The following is a 21,776-nucleotide window of genomic DNA, read 5'->3' on the forward strand; positions in this document are numbered from 1 at the left end:
CCCCTCTTCCTGCCCCATGTCCGCAACGGTTTGTTCTCCCTGCTCTTTGGAAAGGCCTGGGAGAAGTAGAGGATTGTCTCCGACGGTCAGGGTACAGCTTGAGTTCCCCCAAAAGAAACTGTGCCCCAGGAGCAGTTCGTCTGAGCGACCCTTTCTCTGGGAACTTGTTCTGAATGTTGCAAGCAACTTGGGCTTGCTGTGGCAGTGAGGATGTTGCTTCTCCTTGCAGATGGTGTCAAGATCGAGCCGCTGAACTGCGTGCAGCTATCGCGAGCCACCTCCTTCCCACTGCACGTGGTGAAGAACTGTGTGCAAGAGACCATCCTCTTGTACTGCTTCCTCCTGAGGAGCAAGGAGCACGTCCCCTTTGCCTTCAGGGACATTGGTGTTCTGACGTGCGAAGATGGTTTCCCGTGCATGAAGTTTTATCTGGACTGTGTCAAACGTCTGGAGAGCACTGCGGGCCTTGTTGCACTGCTCCACAGTGTAAGTTGGTGAGGTTTTGAGGGCTACTTCAATTTCTTTGGGAATCCTAGTGAAGGGTGAGGAATCCGACCGCTGTTGGCCAGCCCGGACATGGCAGGCCAGTCAAATGCCCTTCCCCTCGCTTGCCCCCTTAGCTGCTTTCTCCGTTAACAAAGAGAGTTTCTTCTGAGCATCTGGGCGCTTGCCCCTGCAAAAAGCCTGGCAGTGTTACTGTACAGCCTCCATATTCTGCCATGCAGCTCCTCCAGAGCAGAACAAAGGTTCATGGAAGAGGCTTTGGAGGAGGGCTTTGGAGAGAAGGCTTTCTTTTGGCTTGGGAGACAGGTTTGCTTCCTGTCAATGAGAGCCGTGAGAAAACCGCCTCAGAAACCCTCCAGCAGGTCTGTGTCTCTTTGCAGAGAATGTGGCCGGCACATCTGACCGCCTTCAGTGGCGAGACCACCGCTCGTGGGATCCAGATGTTCCCAAGGTGAGTGCATTTCCTCCGCAGCCCTTGGCTGACCCAGCGGGAGGCTTCCTGGGAAAGTTTCTTTCAGGCATTTTTTTCAAACGCTATCCCAAACGTTGTGGCAGGCACAAGAGAGTGCTGAGGTAGGGAGATGGCATGACTGCCCTCCTTACCTGACGGCTTTCTCTGATGCTACTGGCTCCGCAGCGATAACCTGTTTTCCACCCATGAGCGCACCGTGTTTCAGGGCCACAGAGGAGAAGCTGAAGTAAAGCCCCGGTGGGCCATAATGGTGTCTCTCGGCTCCTGTCCTTGCGCAAGACACTGCTCCTCTCCTTCTTCCACCAAAAAGGGCCTGGATGCGGGCATCCCGAGCCTTCCTGAAGGCAGGTGGTGCCACAGCTTCGCGTTTGGCTTTCTCTGTCTCTGCTGAAGTGAACACAGCCAGTCCAATACGCCCGCTCGTTGTGGAACTGCCGTCTGCTGCAGAGGCTGACGCAGCTTGCGAGCTTGGACTGGAGACTGAATTCCCCTGGGCTCATGCAGCCTCCTCCTGGTGTCTGTTTGCAGTGTGCTCCCCCCGTGTCCGGGCAGCTCCCCCGGGACGAAGAAGGCAGACAGGCAGGAAACAGCTCCTCGAGCCAAGTCCACCACTGTTATAAATGACTGAGTCCCAAATAGGATTACAATCAAAGTTTACAATTTATTAAACGAATAGAGGCGAGCAAACAGCGCTGGGTGCGCCGGGAGTCTCTGCTCCACCAGGACGCACACCTGTTACGTAAGGCGGCTGGTTTTTATGCTCCTAGGCTAATACATATTCATTACTACTTCTAGAAGAGGCAGGGTTATTATAATTGGTTTCCCGAATCCAAAGTCCTCCCAGGTGCGCCTGCTTATCAGTCTCTGTTAGTCTCTTGGGGGCCGCTCAGACGGGGAGGCTCATATTCTTCCTCCTTATCTAGTGGTCTCTTGGCCGGCTGTCAGAAGTTACTGCACGTCCGTGCAGAGTCAGCAGGTTTTCTCTGAAGAAATCCCTTTGTTCTCTTATCACCTAAACCCAGGCCTCAATGTTAACCCTTCAAATCCCTTAGTGGCACGAATTGCTGGACCATTCCTTACAACCACCACTGCGCTCCCTGCTCCTGAAGCCTCCAGGAGAGCGCTGCAGGTACCTGCTCTGCCTTGCTGCAATGACCGTGCTGTTTGGGCCTGTGCAAAAGCCTCTTTGTGTGGAGCGATCCCGAGCAGGTCCCTTGGGATGCGTTCATTTCCACGTTTGTTACCTCCTTCATCTCTTCCTCAGGAGACAGAAGGTGGCGTCCCGCACACCTTCCCTGCCTCTTACTGCCTCCCGTGTTGCCATGAGCCACTTCATTTTGACCAGGGGCCATGGAAAAGGAACAAGGCCTTTCTGGGTCATTGATGGCAGAGGGCTTTGGTCACCGCGGGCTGTTCAGCTGTGTTTGTCACGAGTTGAGGAGCCTGGCCTAGCTTCAGGGCCCCTCATCCTGGAGGGTCGAAGCACTGCTGACAGACCGGCTGAGGCGAGGGGGCAGGAGTGCGGGTTAGGCCTGAGGGACAGCTGAGACCAATCCTGTCTGCTGTTGTGTTTTTGTTTTGTTTTTTTTTCCTCCAGGAGGTCTGGAACCTGTCTTCACAGTGGGACCAAACAGACAGCTCATGGCCCACGTACCGAAAGCTACAAGAGCAAGCCCGGGCAGAAATGGCTGCATGGGAAGCCTGGTCTGAGGGGGAGGACCAACAGATACCCCAGCTACTGGCAGTGATCAACAGCGCTGAGAACAGCAGCGATCCTCTCCGCCAGGGCTCCGAGGGCGGCAGGTCCCAGGGTGGTGGGAGCAGGACGGGCACCAGGCCGCAGGGCAGGGCTTTGCCTGCTCCTCCCTGTGAGGGAGAGGTTGTCAGCAGAAAGGGAGGGATAAAAGCAGCAGCCAGACGTGGGCTGGCAGCGCCGAGTCGCCTGGTTCCCAGGTCCTGTTGCAGGGCCCTTTCAAGAGGTCCTCTGGGAAACAGCACCTGTGTGTCCAGTCCTGTTTGATGAGAGCGTCTTCTCCTTGCAGCGATTCAACAGCCAACATGCTTGGACTCCCCGTCCTCCAGCCCAGCCCAGGAGCAAGGAGGTCAGGAAGAGGTGGAGGAAGGCTGAGAACCCTGCCCCAGCAGAGGAGTTGGGAGCAGCAGCCAAGCTGGAGAGACTCCAGCCTGAGTAAGTGTGTGCCGGCTCCGTTCCCGTCCTGGGGCACTCGAGTAGCTCTTGAGTGATGTCAGGACATGTCCAGGAGCCCGGTCCCTGAGTCCTGGGCTTGCCTCTGACACCCTTTGATTCCTCCTAAAGCAGGCATGACCTTGGTTACCGCCAAGGCCTAAAACTCATCACAGGTTGGAAGGGTGGGTGCACGTGGCACCGCATGGCTGCAGGGTCTGGGTGAGGGGAGAGGCAGAAGGGGTGTCTGACAGAGGCTGAGGGATCCCTTTCTGCTGTGGAGGCACTCCCACCTTCCTGCCCTCTGCCCACCTCCCTGCCCTCTGCCCAGCCCAGCCCAGCTTCTCATGCTGGGCTGGCCCCAGGGCAGTGTCCGGAGCAGGCTGCTGCAGGGCTCTGGGCACTGCCACCACAGCCCCAGTCCCTCTGAAGGGCACGGCAGCTCCTGGGGGCACAGAGGGCTCAGCCCCACAGATGGGACATCCGAGGCACAAGCCAGCCCCTGGGAGGCCTGCAGCCCCTCCGTGCCATCCCTGGGGGTCTTCAGGCAGCTCCTCCTGCCCCAGGGCCAGGGCAGCCGGGCCTGAGCTGCTGCAGCCAGAAAGGGTTTGCTGGTCCCATTCCTTCCTCATCAGCTGAGATCAGGTCTCAGACAAAGAAGAGGCTGTAGCTGCATTTAGTTTGCTTAAATATGCTGAGAGCCTGGGGATAGCTGCTGCCGAGAGGCAAAACCCCTCTCTCAGCAGAAGGGATGAGGAACAAAGCCTTCATCCTGTTAGCCTGATCTCACAGTGATACCCAGGCACAAAGCTGCCAGGCTGTCACCATGACTGTGGCAGGGTGCCGCCCCGGCCAGCAACAAGCAGCATTTCAGGAGCATCCAGCCCTATTGCTTCTTGTGCAAGTGACTGGCCGCCTTCCCGAGCCTGTCGGGCTTCTCGTGCATTCGACACCGCAAAGAAAAGGGAAGACAAGGCGGTGAGGCACAGGGAGCGAGCAAAGGCAGGGGCGGGCAGGGGCGGGCAGGGGCGCCCCGGGCACACGGGCCGGGTCCCCCCCTCAGGCCCCGAGACGCCCCCAGCCCGCCCACGACCCCTAAGATGGCGGCGCCCGCCCTGCCTGGTCAGGCGGTCGCACGGTTGCCATGGCAGCGAGCCCCAGGCAGCCGGCAGGGGGTGGGGCTCCCTTTGCCTGGCGGCTCTGGCAGCCAATCGGCGCCCAGCAACCGGTGCTGCTTCTTTCCTCTGCTCTCACTTCCGCGCTCTCCTCCTGGGCCTTGTGTTGGGTTGGGCCCGATTGCTCCTGGAGCTTGGGCACAGTGCTGCTGGGTGGCAGTCCTGTGACTGCAGGCGGGGACGAGCAAGGGATAAGTCTTTGCCACAGCATTTGCATCACGTGAAGGGAAGCTGCTCGGGATAGCACCTGAGGGCTTGGGTCTTCTTGCGCAGTTGCTGTCAAACACACTCACCAGAAAACAGACTCTAAATAGGGACCTTGTTTTGCTTGTTTCTACACGGGCTCAGGGTGATAAGGGACGTTTTTAGCCTAGAGCAGAGGAGGGTCTGAAGGGATCTCACCAATGCCTATAAATACGAGAAGAAGGTGGTTTTTCTCATATTTGTTTTTCCCCTTATATTTGTTGGTTTATTTCTTTGTCTTCTTTCTTATGAAGTTGTTACCCATCTGAACCCCCGAGTTCTCACACTTTTACCTTTTTCAATTCTCTCATTCATCCTGCTGTGAGGGGAGAGGGGAAAAAATGGCTGTGCGGTGCTTAGGTGCCTGGCAGGTTATACAGCATCAGTCCCTGTGTGTCTTCCCTTCCTCGTGCATGCTGTCTCCCACTGAATCCCACAGGAGCTGCAGAGTCATCTTTTGCCTGTGGACATCTTAATTCGGTACTGTCCCTGTGGGTGACTCCAGCTTGACTGATCTCTCCCTTTGTGAGGCTCCAGTCACTGCCTACCCTGGGCAAATGCTGTTCCCAGTTGAACCGGTTTGTGTGTGCTCAGCTGTATCCGTGTGTGCACGTTTGTGTGTGTGTACAAGACGGTGTGTTTATGTACACACATGGGCGTATTTGCTTGCTAGCGCAAGAGTGTTGGGTATTCTGGGGCAATTTCTCCTGGTTGCTGATGCAACAAGAAGCTGGGCTGGATCTTAGGGCTGAGGGACCTTTCTTGATGGCCTGAGGGGATGGTATATGGAGCATCAGGATGTTCTCAGTAGGCTCTCTTTTCCCATGGGGCTTGCAGAGGCTTCCAGCCATGCAGAGATCCAAGGATGTTGCAAGGATCCAAGGGCTTGCTCTTTCTGTGATCACAGCTTCACTCCAGTCCTTCAGGTGTACGTGAGCTGAGAAGCCTCGTCCGGTGGTGACTTTTGAGGTAAGGGCCAACAGATAGCTTGGGGGAAACTGTCTCAAGGATGCGTGCTGGCCCTAGGAACTGCAGGACAGAAGCAAACAGACACAGCTGCACAGGGTGAGAAGTAGACCCAGCTGGGTTGGGATCACTGCTGCCAAACCCTCTCACTGGGTTCCATGGTTGTGGCAGCTTCAGGCAGCTCCCCATTAATTTCCTGGACGATGTCCTCTGCCCTGACGGTTGTGGGACAGTCACGGCTGTGTACCTCAGTGACTGTTCACCATTTCTGCTGTCATCAGACACCAACAGCTTACTCCTAAATCCTACCCTCGGTCTCTCACAGCTCACAAAATGAGCTTTTTCTTTGCCTTATCCGTGGAGCAACAGGCTTTTCGGGGAGCAGCTGCTCAGCCCTGGTCTTGGCACCAGCTTTGAAAGAAGAACCAAGTCTTCAAGAAGAGCACTGGGGAGATGCAATTTTATTAGGCAGACGCTATCACAGAGTTTACTCTGGCCTGCTGTTATACACATATTATAAAGCCTCGAGAGTAAACAGAACAGTTTCATTCCGCAGTAGGTGGCCGAAGAATAAAGAAACATATTTCTAAGAAATTAGTAAATGCAAATGATACTGAGGATAAAAACTTCAATAATGATAAACAAGGAGCAGGCCTGCAAGGGAAGTCATTTGTGTAGATCATTTAAATTTATCACTAATCAGAAATATCCATGCAATCACTTTCCTAACAGCACCCTTAAGCTCCTTGTTTCTCATGCTGTAGATGAGGGGGTTCAATGCCGGTGGCACAACTGAGTACAGAACTGCCACCACCAGGTCCAGAGATGGTGAGATGGAGGGGGACTTCAGGTAGGCAAATATGGTCATGCTGAGAAACAGGGAGGCCACGGCCAGGTGAGGGAGGCACGTGGAAAAGGCTTTGAGCTGTCCCTGCTCAGAGGGCATCCTCAGTACAGCCCTGAAAATCTGCACATAGGACAGCACGATGAAAACGAAACAGCCAGACGCTAAACAGAATCCAACCATAATTATCCAAACTTCCCTGAGGTAGGAGTTTGAGCAGGAGAGCTTGAGGATCTTTGGAACTTCACAGAAGAACTGGTCCACAGCATTGCCTTGGCAAAGTGTCAGAGAAAATGCATTAGCAGTGTGCAGCACAGCATGGAGAAAGCCACTGCCCCAGGCAGCTGCTGCCATCTGGGCACAAGCTCTGCTGCCCAGGAGGCTCCCGTAGTGCAGGGGCTTGCAGATGGCAACGTAGCGGTCGTAGGACATGACAGTGAGAAGATAACACTCTGCTGAAAACAAAAAGAAAAAGAAAAAGACCTGGGCAGCACATCCTGTGTAGGAAATGGCCCTGGTGTCCCAGAGGGAATTGACCACGGCTTTGGGGAGAGTGGTGGAGATGCAGCCCAGGTCGAGGAGGGCGAGGTCGAGGAGGAAGAAGTACATGGGGGTGTGGAGGCGGTGGTCGCAGGCTGCGGCGGTGAGGATGAGGCCGTTGCCCAGGAGGGCAGCCAGGTAGATGGCCAGGAAGAGCGCGAAGTGCAGGAGCTGCAGCTCCCGCGTGTCTGCGAATGGCAGGAGGAGGAACTCGCTGATGGAGCTGCTGTTGGACATCTGATGCCTGTTGGGTATGGAGATCTGTACATGTAGTAAAAGGCAATGAAAAGTTAGGACAGGTTTCTCTGAGTGAACCCTATGCCATTCCTTGTAGACCTCCCCCTGCCATACTCCAATGCTTTTTGTTTCTCTGCTGGAATCTTTCATTTAGCTCCATGACATGAGCTTCATTTTTAAGGTTCAGTGTGCGATGAGGAGCAGGGGCCTCTGCTGCTGGTCTCGCGAGGGAATCAGTCCTGACCCAGTGCAGGGAGTACACAGGAACATAGCAGGAGGGCAAGGTTTTATTTTCAGATTTTGTCAGATGAAATGAATGCCCAGCCTATCTGGGCAATATGTTTCAGTACCTCGCCTCCCTCTGAGTGAAGAATTTCCTCCTAATCTCTAATCTAAATCTCCCCGCTTTTAGTTTAAAAACATTCCCCTGATCCTGTCATGATTTGATTGATCAAAAAAATAGCTCTCCATATTTTTAGAAGACCCCTTTAAATGCGGAAAAGCTGCAGTGAGGTCACCCTGCTCAGCCCCAGCTCTCTCAGCCTTTCTTCGAAGGAGAGGTGCTCCAGCATGCTGATCATCTTCATGTCAGCATGTTAACATCTGCATTCCGCTGCTACATAATGTAGTTGGCAGAAAGGAGTTTTAGGGGCAATGTTTTATACACATTCTCTTCCCCCTCTTCATGCCCACACAGTGTTCTCTGAAGTCAGAAATCCTGAGCATTTCTGCTGCACTCACAGGGAATGGTTGTGAGACCTGAGAGGCAAAGGGATTCCCTGTGGCTCAGAGCAGAGTGAGGGAGCTGGCTGGACTTGTCCCCAGCTGCCTGAGCTTTTGTAGATGGAGGGCAATCACATTTATGTTACCCTGAAAAGAAGCCAGATGCTGCTGAGACCAGATGAATCCACTGCCAATCTGTCAATGCCCAGCCTTTCTCAAGGGACCTGAACAAGGTCTCAGCACCACACCTCTAGTCAAGGACTAGAGGGGACCCCAGGGTCCCGAGGGGGCCTCGGTACTCCGTATCCGAGTACATTCTGGAAGAGCTGAAGCGGAGTAAGGTGGGCTGGTGTCCTGGGCCCTGCAGAGCAATCCCTGCTCGAGCACCATGGCAGTGCTCTGAGACTGCCCGGGGTGCCCGGAGCAGCTTCTTGGCCAGCTGGGAGAGAAACCAAGGCCAGATGTGCTCTGCCTCTCAGGTGTTTGGCACACCCTAGGGCTTCACTCTTCCCTGCGGCCTGAGTGGGGAGGGCGAGCAGAGAGATGGGGGAATATCCTGGCTCCGTGCCTAGGACAGTTGCTGGCAGTCAGTCCCAGGCCTAATCCGTGTGCTGGAAACCTCCGGGCGCTTCTCTAGCCAAGGGATGTTGGCAAATCCTGTGAGGGGGGTGACGAAAGAAACAGAGGATGCGGCTCTTTTGCAAAGCTTTCCAAAGTGCCCCACCTTGCCCCATTGTCCCTGAGGAGCGGGCAGGGCACAGAGCAGTGTCCCCCTGCTCTGACAGTCATCCCTTTTCCCGTCTCTCAAGAACTCCCTCCTCGGCCTTTCTGTCTTTTCTGTGTGCAGGGCGTTTGGGTTGCGGGACTCGGGACCTTTGGTGTTGTCCGAGAGCAGTTCCATGGCAAAGAAGAGCTGCTCTTGATTCGAAGACCTTTCTTCCAGCTGGACATCGATGAGTTGTGGCTGGAGGAGATCTACTGTCCCACTGAGATCCTCCCTGGTGAGAAGGCAGCAGCCCCCCTCTTCCTGCCCCATGTCCGCAACGGTTTGTTCTCCCTGCTCTTTGGAAAGGCCTGGGAGAAGTAGAGGATTGTCTCCGACGGTCAGGGTACAGCTTGAGTTCCCCCAAAAGAAACTGTGCCCCAGGAGCAGTTCGTCTGAGCGACCCTTTCTCTGGGAACTTGTTCTGAATGTTGCAAGCAACTTGGGCTTGCTGTGGCAGTGAGGATGTTGCTTCTCCTTGCAGATGGTGTCAAGATCGAGCCGCTGAACTGCGTGCAGCTATCGCGAGCCACCTCCTTCCCACTGCACGTGGTGAAGAACTGTGTGCAAGAGACCATCCTCTTGTACTGCTTCCTCCTGAGGAGCAAGGAGCACGTCCCCTTTGCCTTCAGGGACATTGGTGTTCTGACGTGCGAAGATGGTTTCCCGTGCATGAAGTTTTATCTGGACTGTGTCAAACGTCTGGAGAGCACTGCGGGCCTTGTTGCACTGCTCCACAGTGTAAGTTGGTGAGGTTTTGAGGGCTACTTCAATTTCTTTGGGAATCCTAGTGAAGGGTGAGGAATCCGACCGCTGTTGGCCAGCCCGGACATGGCAGGCCAGTCAAATGCCCTTCCCCTCGCTTGCCCCCTTAGCTGCTTTCTCCGTTAACAAAGAGAGTTTCTTCTGAGCATCTGGGCGCTTGCCCCTGCAAAAAGCCTGGCAGTGTTACTGTACAGCCTCCATATTCTGCCATGCAGCTCCTCCAGAGCAGAACAAAGGTTCATGGAAGAGGCTTTGGAGGAGGGCTTTGGAGAGAAGGCTTTCTTTTGGCTTGGGAGACAGGTTTGCTTCCTGTCAATGAGAGCCGTGAGAAAACCGCCTCAGAAACCCTCCAGCAGGTCTGTGTCTCTTTGCAGAGAATGTGGCCGGCACATCTGACCGCCTTCAGTGGCGAGACCACCGCTCGTGGGATCCAGATGTTCCCAAGGTGAGTGCATTTCCTCCGCAGCCCTTGGCTGACCCAGCGGGAGGCTTCCTGGGAAAGTTTCTTTCAGGCATTTTTTTCAAACGCTATCCCAAACGTTGTGGCAGGCACAAGAGAGTGCTGAGGTAGGGAGATGGCATGACTGCCCTCCTTACCTGACGGCTTTCTCTGATGCTACTGGCTCCGCAGCGATAACCTGTTTTCCACCCATGAGCGCACCGTGTTTCAGGGCCACAGAGGAGAAGCTGAAGTAAAGCCCGGGTGGGCCATAATGGTGTCTCTCGGCTCCTGTCCTTGCGCAAGACACTGCTCCTCTCCTTCTTCCACCAAAAAGGGCCTGGATGCGGGCATCCCGAGCCTTCCTGAAGGCAGGTGGTGCCACAGCTTCGCGTTTGGCTCTCTCTGTCTCTGCTGAAGTGAACACAGCCAGTCCAATACGCCCGCTCGTTGTGGAACTGCCGTCTGCTGCAGAGGCTGACGCAGCTTGCGAGCTTGGACTGGAGACTGAATTCCCCTGGGCTCATGCAGCCTCCTCCTGGTGTCTGTTTGCAGTGTGCTCCCCCCGTGTCCGGGCAGCTCCCCCGGGACGAAGAAGGCAGACAGGCAGGAAACAGCTCCTCGAGCCAAGTCCACCACTGTTATAAATGACTGAGTCCCAAATAGGATTACAATCAAAGTTTACAATTTATTAAACGAATAGAGGCGAGCAAACAGCGCTGGGTACGCCGGGAGTCTCTGCTCCACCAGGACGCACACCTGTTACGTAAGGCGGCTGGTTTTTATGCTCCTAGGCTAATACATATTCATTACTACTTCTAGAAGAGGCAGGGTTATTATAATTGGTTTCCCGAATCCAAAGTCCTCCCAGGTGCGCCTGCTTATCAGTCTCTGTTAGTCTCTTGGGGGCCGCTCAGACGGGGAGGCTCATATTCTTCCTCCTTATCTAGTGGTCTCTTGGCCGGCTGTCAGAAGTTACTGCACGTCCGTGCAGAGTCAGCAGGTTTTCTCTGAAGAAATCCCTTTGTTCTCTTATCACCTAAACCCAGGCCTCAATGTTAACCCTTCAAATCCCTTAGTGGCACGAATTGCTGGACCATTCCTTACAACCACCACTGCGCTCCCTGCTCCTGAAGCCTCCAGGAGAGCGCTGCAGGTACCTGCTCTGCCTTGCTGCAATGACCGTGCTGTTTGGGCCTGTGCAAAAGCCTCTTTGTGTGGAGCGATCCCGAGCAGGTCCCTTGGGATGCGTTCATTTCCACGTTTGTTACCTCCTTCATCTCTTCCTCAGGAGACAGAAGGTGGCGTCCCGCACACCTTCCCTGCCTCTTACTGCCTCCCGTGTTGCCATGAGCCACTTCATTTTGACCAGGGGCCATGGAAAAGGAACAAGGCCTTTCTGGGTCATTGATGGCAGAGGGCTTTGGTCACCGCGGGCTGTTCAGCTGTGTTTGTCACGAGTTGAGGAGCCTGGCCTAGCTTCAGGGCCCCTCATCCTGGAGGGTCGAAGCACTGCTGACAGACCGGCTGAGGCGAGGGGGCAGGAGTGCGGGTTAGGCCTGAGGGACAGCTGAGACCAATCCTGTCTGCTGTTGTGTTTTTGTTTTGTTTTTTTTTCCTCCAGGAGGTCTGGAACCTGTCTTCACAGTGGGACCAAACAGACAGCTCATGGCCCACGTACCGAAAGCTACAAGAGCAAGCCCGGGCAGAAATGGCTGCATGGGAAGCCTGGTCTGAGGGGGAGGACCAACAGATACCCCAGCTACTGGCAGTGATCAACAGCGCTGAGAACAGCAGCGATCCTCTCCGCCAGGGCTCCGAGGGCGGCAGGTCCCAGGGTGGTGGGAGCAGGACGGGCACCAGGCCGCAGGGCAGGGCTTTGCCTGCTCCTCCCTGTGAGGGAGAGGTTGTCAGCAGAAAGGGAGGGATAAAAGCAGCAGCCAGACGTGGGCTGGCAGCGCCGAGTCGCCTGGTTCCCAGGTCCTGTTGCAGGGCCCTTTCAAGAGGTCCTCTGGGAAACAGCACCTGTGTGTCCAGTCCTGTTTGATGAGAGCGTCTTCTCCTTGCAGCGATTCAACAGCCAACATGCTTGGACTCCCCGTCCTCCAGCCCAGCCCAGGAGCAAGGAGGTCAGGAAGAGGTGGAGGAAGGCTGAGAACCCTGCCCCAGCAGAGGAGTTGGGAGCAGCAGCCAAGCTGGAGAGACTCCAGCCTGAGTAAGTGTGTGCCGGCTCCGTTCCCGTCCTGGGGCACTCGAGTAGCTCTTGAGTGATGTCAGGACATGTCCAGGAGCCCGGTCCCTGAGTCCTGGGCTTGCCTCTGACACCCTTTGATTCCTCCTAAAGCGGGCATGACCTTGGTTACCGCCAAGGCCTAAAACTCATCACAGGTTGGAAGGGTGGGTGCACGTGGCACCGCATGGCTGCAGGGTCTGGATGAGGGGAGAGGCAGAAGGGGTGTCTGACAGAGGCTGAGGGATCCCTTTCTGCTGTGGAGGCACTCCCACCTTCCTGCCCTCTGCCCACCTCCCTGCCCTCTGCCCAGCCCAGCCCAGCTTCTCATGCTGGGCTGGCCCCAGGGCAGTGTCCGGAGCAGGCTGCTGCAGGGCTCTGGGCACTGCCACCACAGCCCCAGTCCCTCTGAAGGGCACGGCAGCTCCTGGGGGCACAGAGGGCTCAGCCCCACAGATGGGACATCCGAGGCACAAGCCAGCCCCTGGGAGGCCTGCAGCCCCTCCGTGCCATCCCTGGGGGTCTTCAGGCAGCTCCTCCTGCCCCAGGGCCAGGGCAGCCGGGCCTGAGCTGCTGCAGCCAGAAAGGGTTTGCTGGTCCCATTCCTTCCTCATCAGCTGAGATCAGGTCTCAGACAAAGAAGAGGCTGTAGCTGCATTTAGTTTGCTTAAATATGCTGAGAGCCTGGGGATAGCTGCTGCCGAGAGGCAAAACCCCTCTCTCAGCAGAAGGGATGAGGAACAAAGCCTTCATCCTGTTAGCCTGATCTCACAGTGATACCCAGGCACAAAGCTGCCAGGCTGGCACCATGACTGTGGCAGGGTGCCGCCCCGGCCAGCAACAAGCAGCATTTCAGGAGCATCCAGCCCTATTGCTTCTTGTGCAAGTGACTGGCCGCCTTCCCGAGCCTGTCGGGCTTCTCGTGCATTCGACACCGCAAAGAAAAGGGAAGACAAGGCGGTGAGGCACAGGGAGCGAGCAAAGGCAGGGGCGGGCAGGGGCGCCCCGGGCACACGGGCCGGGTCCCCCCCTCAGGCCCCGAGACGCCCCCAGCCCGCCCACGACCCCTAAGATGGCGGCGCCCGCCCTGCCTGGTCAGGCGGTCGCACGGTTGCCATGGCAGCGAGCCCCAGGCAGCCGGCAGGGGGTGGGGCTCCCTTTGCCTGGCGGCTCTGGCAGCCAATCGGCGCCCGGCAACCGGTGCTGCTTCTTTCCTCTGCTCTCACTTCCGCGCTCTCCTCCTGGGCCTTGTGTTGGGTTGGGCCCGATTGCTCCTGGAGCTTGGGCACAGTGCTGCTGGGTGGCAGTCCTGTGACTGCAGGCGGGGACGAGCAAGGGATAAGTCTTTGCCACAGCATTTGCATCACGTGAAGGGAAGCTGCTCGGGATAGCACCTGAGGGCTTGGGTCTTCTTGCGCAGTTGCTGTCAAACACACTCACCAGAAAACAGACTCTAAATAGGGACCTTGTTTTGCTTGTTTCTACACGGGCTCAGGGTGATAAGGGACGTTTTTAGCCTAGAGCAGAGGAGGGTCTGAAGGGATCTCACCAATGCCTATAAATACGAGAAGAAGGTGGTTTTTCTCATATTTGTTTTTCCCCTTATATTTGTTGGTTTATTTCTTTGTCTTCTTTCTTATGAAGTTGTTACCCATCTGAACCCCCGAGTTCTCACACTTTTACCTTTTTCAATTCTCTCATTCATCCTGCTGTGAGGGGAGAGGGGAAAAAATGGCTGTGCGGTGCTTAGGTGCCTGGCAGGTTATACAGCATCAGTCCCTGTGTGTCTTCCCTTCCTCGTGCATGCTGTCTCCCACTGAATCCCACAGGAGCTGCAGAGTCATCTTTTGCCTGTGGACATCTTAATTCGGTACTGTCCCTGTGGGTGACTCCAGCTTGACTGATCTCTCCCTTTGTGAGGCTCCAGTCACTGCCTACCCTGGGCAAATGCTGTTCCCAGTTGAACCGGTTTGTGTGTGCTCAGCTGTATCCGTGTGTGCACGTTTGTGTGTGTGTACAAGACGGTGTGTTTATGTACACACATGGGCGTATTTGCTTGCTAGCGCAAGAGTGTTGGGTATTCTGGGGCAATTTCTCCTGGTTGCTGATGCAACAAGAAGCTGGGCTGGATCTTAGGGCTGAGGGACCTTTCTTGATGGCCTGAGGGGATGGTATATGGAGCATCAGGATGTTCTCAGTAGGCTCTCTTTTCCCATGGGGCTTGCAGAGGCTTCCAGCCATGCAGAGATCCAAGGATGTTGCAAGGATCCAAGGGCTTGCTCTTTCTGTGATCACAGCTTCACTCCAGTCCTTCAGGTGTACGTGAGCTGAGAAGCCTCGTCCGGTGGTGACTTTTGAGGTAAGGGCCAACAGATAGCTTGGGGGAAACTGTCTCAAGGATGCGTGCTGGCCCTAGGAACTGCAGGACAGAAGCAAACAGACACAGCTGCACAGGGTGAGAAGTAGACCCAGCTGGGTTGGGATCACTGCTGCCAAACCCTCTCACTGGGTTCCATGGTTGTGGCAGCTTCAGGCAGCTCCCCATTAATTTCCTGGACGATGTCCTCTGCCCTGACGGTTGTGGGACAGTCACGGCTGTGTACCTCAGTGACTGTTCACCATTTCTGCTGTCATCAGACACCAACAGCTTACTCCTAAATCCTACCCTCGGTCTCTCACAGCTCACAAAATGAGCTTTTTCTTTGCCTTATCCGTGGAGCAACAGGCTTTTCGGGGAGCAGCTGCTCAGCCCTGGTCTTGGCACCAGCTTTGAAAGAAGAACCAAGTCTTCAAGAAGAGCACTGGGGAGATGCAATTTTATTAGGCAGACGCTATCACAGAGTTTACTCTGGCCTGCTGTTATACACATATTATAAAGCCTCGAGAGTAAACAGAACAGTTTCATTCCGCAGTAGGTGGCCGAAGAATAAAGAAACATATTTCTAAGAAATTAGTAAATGCAAATGATACTGAGGATAAAAACTTCAATAATGATAAACAAGGAGCAGGCCTGCAAGGGAAGTCATTTGTGTAGATCATTTAAATTTATCACTAATCAGAAATATCCATGCAATCACTTTCCTAACAGCACCCTTAAGCTCCTTGTTTCTCATGCTGTAGATGAGGGGGTTCAATGCCGGTGGCACAACTGAGTACAGAACTGCCACCACCAGGTCCAGAGATGGTGAGATGGAGGGGGACTTCAGGTAGGCAAATATGGTCATGCTGAGAAACAGGGAGGCCACGGCCAGGTGAGGGAGGCACGTGGAAAAGGCTTTGAGCTGTCCCTGCTCAGAGGGCATCCTCAGTACAGCCCTGAAAATCTGCACATAGGACAGCACGATGAAAACGAAACAGCCAGACGCTAAACAGAATCCAACCATAATTATCCAAACTTCCCTGAGGTAGGAGTTTGAGCAGGAGAGCTTGAGGATCTTTGGAACTTCACAGAAGAACTGGTCCACAGCATTGCCTTGGCAAAGTGTCAGAGAAAATGCATTAGCAGTGTGCAGCACAGCATGGAGAAAGCCACTGCCCCAGGCAGCTGCTGCCATCTGGGCACAAGCTCTGCTGCCCAGGAGGCTCCCGTAGTGCAGGGGCTTGCAGATGGCAACGTAGCGGTCGTAGGACATGACAGTGAGAAGATAACACTCTGCTGAAAACAAAAAGAAAAAGAAAAAGACCTGGGCAGCACATCCTGTGTAGGAAATGGCCCTGGTGTCCCAGAGGGAATTGACCACGGCTTTGGGGAGAGTGGTGGAGATGCAGCCCAGGTCGAGGAGGGCGAGGTCGAGGAGGAAGAAGTACATGGGGGTGTGGAGGCGGTGGTCGCAGGCTGCGGCGGTGAGGATGAGGCCGTTGCCCAGGAGGGCAGCCAGGTAGATGGCCAGGAAGAGCGCGAAGTGCAGGAGCTGCAGCTCCCGCGTGTCTGCGAATGGCAGGAGGAGGAACTCGCTGATGGAGCTGCTGTTGGACATCTGATGCCTGTTGGGTATGGAGATCTGTACATGTAGTAAAAGGCAATGAAAAGTTAGGACAGGTTTCTCTGAGTGAACCCTATGCCATTCCTTGTAGACCTCCCCCTGCCATACTCCAATGCTTTTTGTTTCTCTGCTGGAATCTTTCATTTAGCTCCATGACATGAGCTTCATTTTTAAGGTTCAGTGTGCGATGAGGAGCAGGGGCCTCTGCTGCTGGTCTCGCGAGGGAATCAGTCCTGACCCAGTGCAGGGAGTACACAGGAACATAGCAGGAGGGCAAGGTTTTATTTTCAGATTTTGTCAGATGAAATGAATGCCCAGCCTATCTGGGCAATATGTTTCAGTACCTCGCCTCCCTCTGAGTGAAGAATTTCCTCCTAATCTCTAATCTAAATCTCCCCGCTTTTAGTTTAAAAACATTCCCCTGATCCTGTCATGATTTGATTGATCAAAAAAATAGCTCTCCATATTTTTAGAAGACCCCTTTAAATGCGGAAAAGCTGCAGTGAGGTCACCCTGCTCAGCCCCAGCTCTCTCAGCCTTTCTTCGAAGGAGAGGTGCTCCAGCATGCTGATCATCTTCATGTCAGCATGTTAACATCTGCATTCCGCTGCTACATAATGTAGTTGGCAGAAAGGAGTTTTAGGGGCAATGTTTTATACACATTCTCTTCCCCCTCTTCATGCCCACACAGTGTTCTCTGAAGTCAGAAATCCTGAGCATTTCTGCTGCACTCACAGGGAATGGTTGTGAGACCTGAGAGGCAAAGGGATTCCCTGTGGCTCAGAGCAGAGTGAGGGAGCTGGCTGGACTTGTCCCCAGCTGCCTGAGCTTTTGTAGATGGAGGGCAATCACATTTATGTTACCCTGAAAAGAAGCCAGATGCTGCTGAGACCAGATGAATCCACTGCCAATCTGTCAATGCCCAGCCTTTCTCAAGGGACCTGAACAAGGTCTCAGCACCACACCTCTAGTCAAGGACTAGAGGGGACCCCAGGGTCCCGAGGGGGCCTCGGTACTCCGTATCCGAGTACATTCTGGAAGAGCTGAAGCGGAGTAAGGTGGGCTGGTGTCCTGGGCCCTGCAGAGCAATCCCTGCTCGAGCACCATGGCAGTGCTCTGAGACTGCCCGGGGTGCCCGGAGCAGCTTCTTGGCCAGCTGGGAGAGAAACCAAGGCCAGATGTGCTCTGCCTCTCAGGTGTTTGGCACACCCTAGGGCTTCACTCTTCCCTGCGGCCTGAGTGGGGAGGGCGAGCAGAGAGATGGGGGAATATCCTGGCTCCGTGCCTAGGACAGTTGCTGGCAGTCAGTCCCAGGCCTAATCCGTGTGCTGGAAACCTCCGGGCGCTTCTCTAGCCAAGGGATGTTGGCAAATCCTGTGAGGGGGGTGACGAAAGAAACAGAGGATGCGGCTCTTTTGCAAAGCTTTCCAAAGTGCCCCACCTTGCCCCATTGTCCCTGAGGAGCGGGCAGGGCACAGAGCAGTGTCCCCCTGCTCTGACAGTCATCCCTTTTCCCGTCTCTCAAGAACTCCCTCCTCGGCCTTTCTGTCTTTTCTGTGTGCAGGGCGTTTGGGTTGCGGGACTCGGGACCTTTGGTGTTGTCCGAGAGCAGTTCCATGGCAAAGAAGAGCTGCTCTTGATTCAAAGACCTTTCTTCCAGCTGGACATCGATGAGTTGTGGCTGGAGGAGATCTACTGTCCCACTGAGATCCTCCCTGGTGAGAAGGCAGCAGCCCCCCTCTTCCTGCCCCATGTCCGCAACGGTTTGTTCTCCCTGCTCTTTGGAAAGGCCTGGGAGAAGTAGAGGATTGTCTCCGACGGTCAGGGTACAGCTTGAGTTCCCCCAAAAGAAACTGTGCCCCAGGAGCAGTTCGTCTGAGCGACCCTTTCTCTGGGAACTTGTTCTGAATGTTGCAAGCAACTTGGGCTTGCTGTGGCAGTGAGGATGTTGCTTCTCCTTGCAGATGGTGTCAAGATCGAGCCGCTGAACTGCGTGCAGCTATCGCGAGCCACCTCCTTCCCACTGCACGTGGTGAAGAACTGTGTGCAAGAGACCATCCTCTTGTACTGCTTCCTCCTGAGGAGCAAGGAGCACGTCCCCTTTGCCTTCAGGGACATTGGTGTTCTGACGTGCGAAGATGGTTTCCCGTGCATGAAGTTTTATCTGGACTGTGTCAAACGTCTGGAGAGCACTGCGGGCCTTGTTGCACTGCTCCACAGTGTAAGTTGGTGAGGTTTTGAGGGCTACTTCAATTTCTTTGGGAATCCTAGTGAAGGGTGAGGAATCCGACCGCTGTTGGCCAGCCCGGACATGGCAGGCCAGTCAAATGCCCTTCCCCTCGCTTGCCCCCTTAGCTGCTTTCTCCGTTAACAAAGAGAGTTTCTTCTGAGCATCTGGGCGCTTGCCCCTGCAAAAAGCCTGGCAGTGTTACTGTACAGCCTCCATATTCTGCCATGCAGCTCCTCCAGAGCAGAACAAAGGTTCATGGAAGAGGCTTTGGAGGAGGGCTTTGGAGAGAAGGCTTTCTTTTGGCTTGGGAGACAGGTTTGCTTCCTGTCAATGAGAGCCGTGAGAAAACCGCCTCAGAAACCCTCCAGCAGGTCTGTGTCTCTTTGCAGAGAATGTGGCCGGCACATCTGACCGCCTTCAGTGGCGAGACCACCGCTCGTGGGATCCAGATGTTCCCAAGGTGAGTGCATTTCCTCCGCAGCCCTTGGCTGACCCAGCGGGAGGCTTCCTGGGAAAGTTTCTTTCAGGCATTTTTTTCAAACGCTATCCCAAACGTTGTGGCAGGCACAAGAGAGTGCTGAGGTAGGGAGATGGCATGACTGCCCTCCTTACCTGACGGCTTTCTCTGATGCTACTGGCTCCGCAGCGATAACCTGTTTTCCACCCATGAGCGCACCGTGTTTCAGGGCCACAGAGGAGAAGCTGAAGTAAAGCCCGGGTGGGCCATAATGGTGTCTCTCGGCTCCTGTCCTTGCGCAAGACACTGCTCCTCTCCTTCTTCCACCAAAAAGGGCCTGGATGCGGGCATCCCGAGCCTTCCTGAAGGCAGGTGGTGCCACAGCTTCGCGTTTGGCTCTCTCTGTCTCTGCTGAAGTGAACACAGCCAGTCCAATACGCCCGCTCGTTGTGGAACTGCCGTCTGCTGCAGAGGCTGACGCAGCTTGCGAGCTTGGACTGGAGACTGAATTCCCCTGGGCTCATGCAGCCTCCTCCTGGTGTCTGTTTGCAGTGTGCTCCCCCCGTGTCCGGGCAGCTCCCCCGGGACGAAGAAGGCAGACAGGCAGGAAACAGCTCCTCGAGCCAAGTCCACCACTGTTATAAATGACTGAGTCCCAAATAGGATTACAATCAAAGTTTACAATTTATTAAACGAATAGAGGCGAGCAAACAGCGCTGGGTGCGCCGGGAGTCTCTGCTCCACCAGGACGCACACCTGTTACGTAAGGCGGCTGGTTTTTATGCTCCTAGGCTAATACATATTCATTACTACTTCTAGAAGAGGCAGGGTTATTATAATTGGTTTCCCGAATCCAAAGTCCTCCCAGGTGCGCCTGCTTATCAGTCTCTGTTAGTCTCTTGGGGGCCGCTCAGACGGGGAGGCTCATATTCTTCCTCCTTATCTAGTGGTCTCTTGGCCGGCTGTCAGAAGTTACTGCACGTCCGTGCAGAGTCAGCAGGTTTTCTCTGAAGAAATCCCTTTGTTCTCTTATCACCTAAACCCAGGCCTCAATGTTAACCCTTCAAATCCCTTAGTGGCACGAATTGCTGGACCATTCCTTACAACCACCACTGCGCTCCCTGCTCCTGAAGCCTCCAGGAGAGCGCTGCAGGTACCTGCTCTGCCTTGCTGCAATGACCGTGCTGTTTGGGCCTGTGCAAAAGCCTCTTTGTGTGGAGCGATCCCGAGCAGGTCCCTTGGGATGCGTTCATTTCCACGTTTGTTACCTCCTTCATCTCTTCCTCAGGAGACAGAAGGTGGCGTCCCGCACACCTTCCCTGCCTCTTACTGCCTCCCGTGTTGCCATGAGCCACTTCATTTTGACCAGGGGCCATGGAAAAGGAACAAGGCCTTTCTGGGTCATTGATGGCAGAGGGCTTTGGTCACCGCGGGCTGTTCAGCTGTGTTTGTCACGAGTTGAGGAGCCTGGCCTAGCTTCAGGGCCCCTCATCCTGGAGGGTCGAAGCACTGCTGACAGACCGGCTGAGGCGAGGGGGCAGGAGTGCGGGTTAGGCCTGAGGGACAGCTGAGACCAATCCTGTCTGCTGTTGTGTTTTTGTTTTGTTTTTTTTTCCTCCAGGAGGTCTGGAACCTGTCTTCACAGTGGGACCAAACAGACAGCTCATGGCCCACGTACCGAAAGCTACAAGAGCAAGCCCGGGCAGAAATGGCTGCATGGGAAGCCTGGTCTGAGGGGGAGGACCAACAGATACCCCAGCTACTGGCAGTGATCAACAGCGCTGAGAACAGCAGCGATCCTCTCCGCCAGGGCTCCGAGGGCGGCAGGTCCCAGGGTGGTGGGAGCAGGACGGGCACCAGGCCGCAGGGCAGGGCTTTGCCTGCTCCTCCCTGTGAGGGAGAGGTTGTCAGCAGAAAGGGAGGGATAAAAGCAGCAGCCAGACGTGGGCTGGCAGCGCCGAGTCGCCTGGTTCCCAGGTCCTGTTGCAGGGCCCTTTCAAGAGGTCCTCTGGGAAACAGCACCTGTGTGTCCAGTCCTGTTTGATGAGAGCGTCTTCTCCTTGCAGCGATTCAACAGCCAACATGCTTGGACTCCCCGTCCTCCAGCCCAGCCCAGGAGCAAGGAGGTCAGGAAGAGGTGGAGGAAGGCTGAGAACCCTGCCCCAGCAGAGGAGTTGGGAGCAGCAGCCAAGCTGGAGAGACTCCAGCCTGAGTAAGTGTGTGCCGGCTCCGTTCCCGTCCTGGGGCACTCGAGTAGCTCTTGAGTGATGTCAGGACATGTCCAGGAGCCCGGTCCCTGAGTCCTGGGCTTGCCTCTGACACCCTTTGATTCCTCCTAAAGCGGGCATGACCTTGGTTACCGCCAAGGCCTAAAACTCATCACAGGTTGGAAGGGTGGGTGCACGTGGCACCGCATGGCTGCAGGGTCTGGATGAGGGGAGAGGCAGAAGGGGTGTCTGACAGAGGCTGAGGGATCCCTTTCTGCTGTGGAGGCACTCCCACCTTCCTGCCCTCTGCCCACCTCCCTGCCCTCTGCCCAGCCCAGCCCAGCTTCTCATGCTGGGCTGGCCCCAGGGCAGTGTCCGGAGCAGGCTGCTGCAGGGCTCTGGGCACTGCCACCACAGCCCCAGTCCCTCTGAAGGGCACGGCAGCTCCTGGGGGCACAGAGGGCTCAGCCCCACAGATGGGACATCCGAGGCACAAGCCAGCCCCTGGGAGGCCTGCAGCCCCTCCGTGCCATCCCTGGGGGTCTTCAGGCAGCTCCTCCTGCCCCAGGGCCAGGGCAGCCGGGCCTGAGCTGCTGCAGCCAGAAAGGGTTTGCTGGTCCCATTCCTTCCTCATCAGCTGAGATCAGGTCTCAGACAAAGAAGAGGCTGTAGCTGCATTTAGTTTGCTTAAATATGCTGAGAGCCTGGGGATAGCTGCTGCCGAGAGGCAAAACCCCTCTCTCAGCAGAAGGGATGAGGAACAAAGCCTTCATCCTGTTAGCCTGATCTCACAGTGATACCCAGGCACAAAGC

At 55.3% G+C, this 21,776-nt stretch overlaps 2 protein-coding genes across 2 annotated transcripts in view; one reads left to right on the forward strand and one right to left on the reverse strand.

The window, feature by feature from the left end:
- LOC310890865 (uncharacterized protein) overlaps positions 1–21,776 on the forward strand; it is a 105,788-nt gene that overhangs the window by 53,644 nt on the left and 30,368 nt on the right. The window lies entirely within an intron of this gene.
- Positions 15,025–16,063, reverse strand: LOC310890863 (olfactory receptor 14C36-like; the record flags this gene model as incomplete). The annotated part of the gene is made up of 1 exon (XM_083853175.1): positions 15,025–16,063. One exon carries the CDS (start codon positions 16,061–16,063, stop codon positions 15,122–15,124), a length of 942 nt encoding a protein of 313 aa, XP_083709301.1. The 3' UTR covers positions 15,025–15,121.

The sequence above is a fragment of the Anser anser genome (assembly GCF_964211835.1).
Source record: "Anser anser genome assembly, contig: HAP1_SCAFFOLD_124, whole genome shotgun sequence".
Taxonomy (NCBI): domain Eukaryota; kingdom Metazoa; phylum Chordata; class Aves; order Anseriformes; family Anatidae; genus Anser; species Anser anser.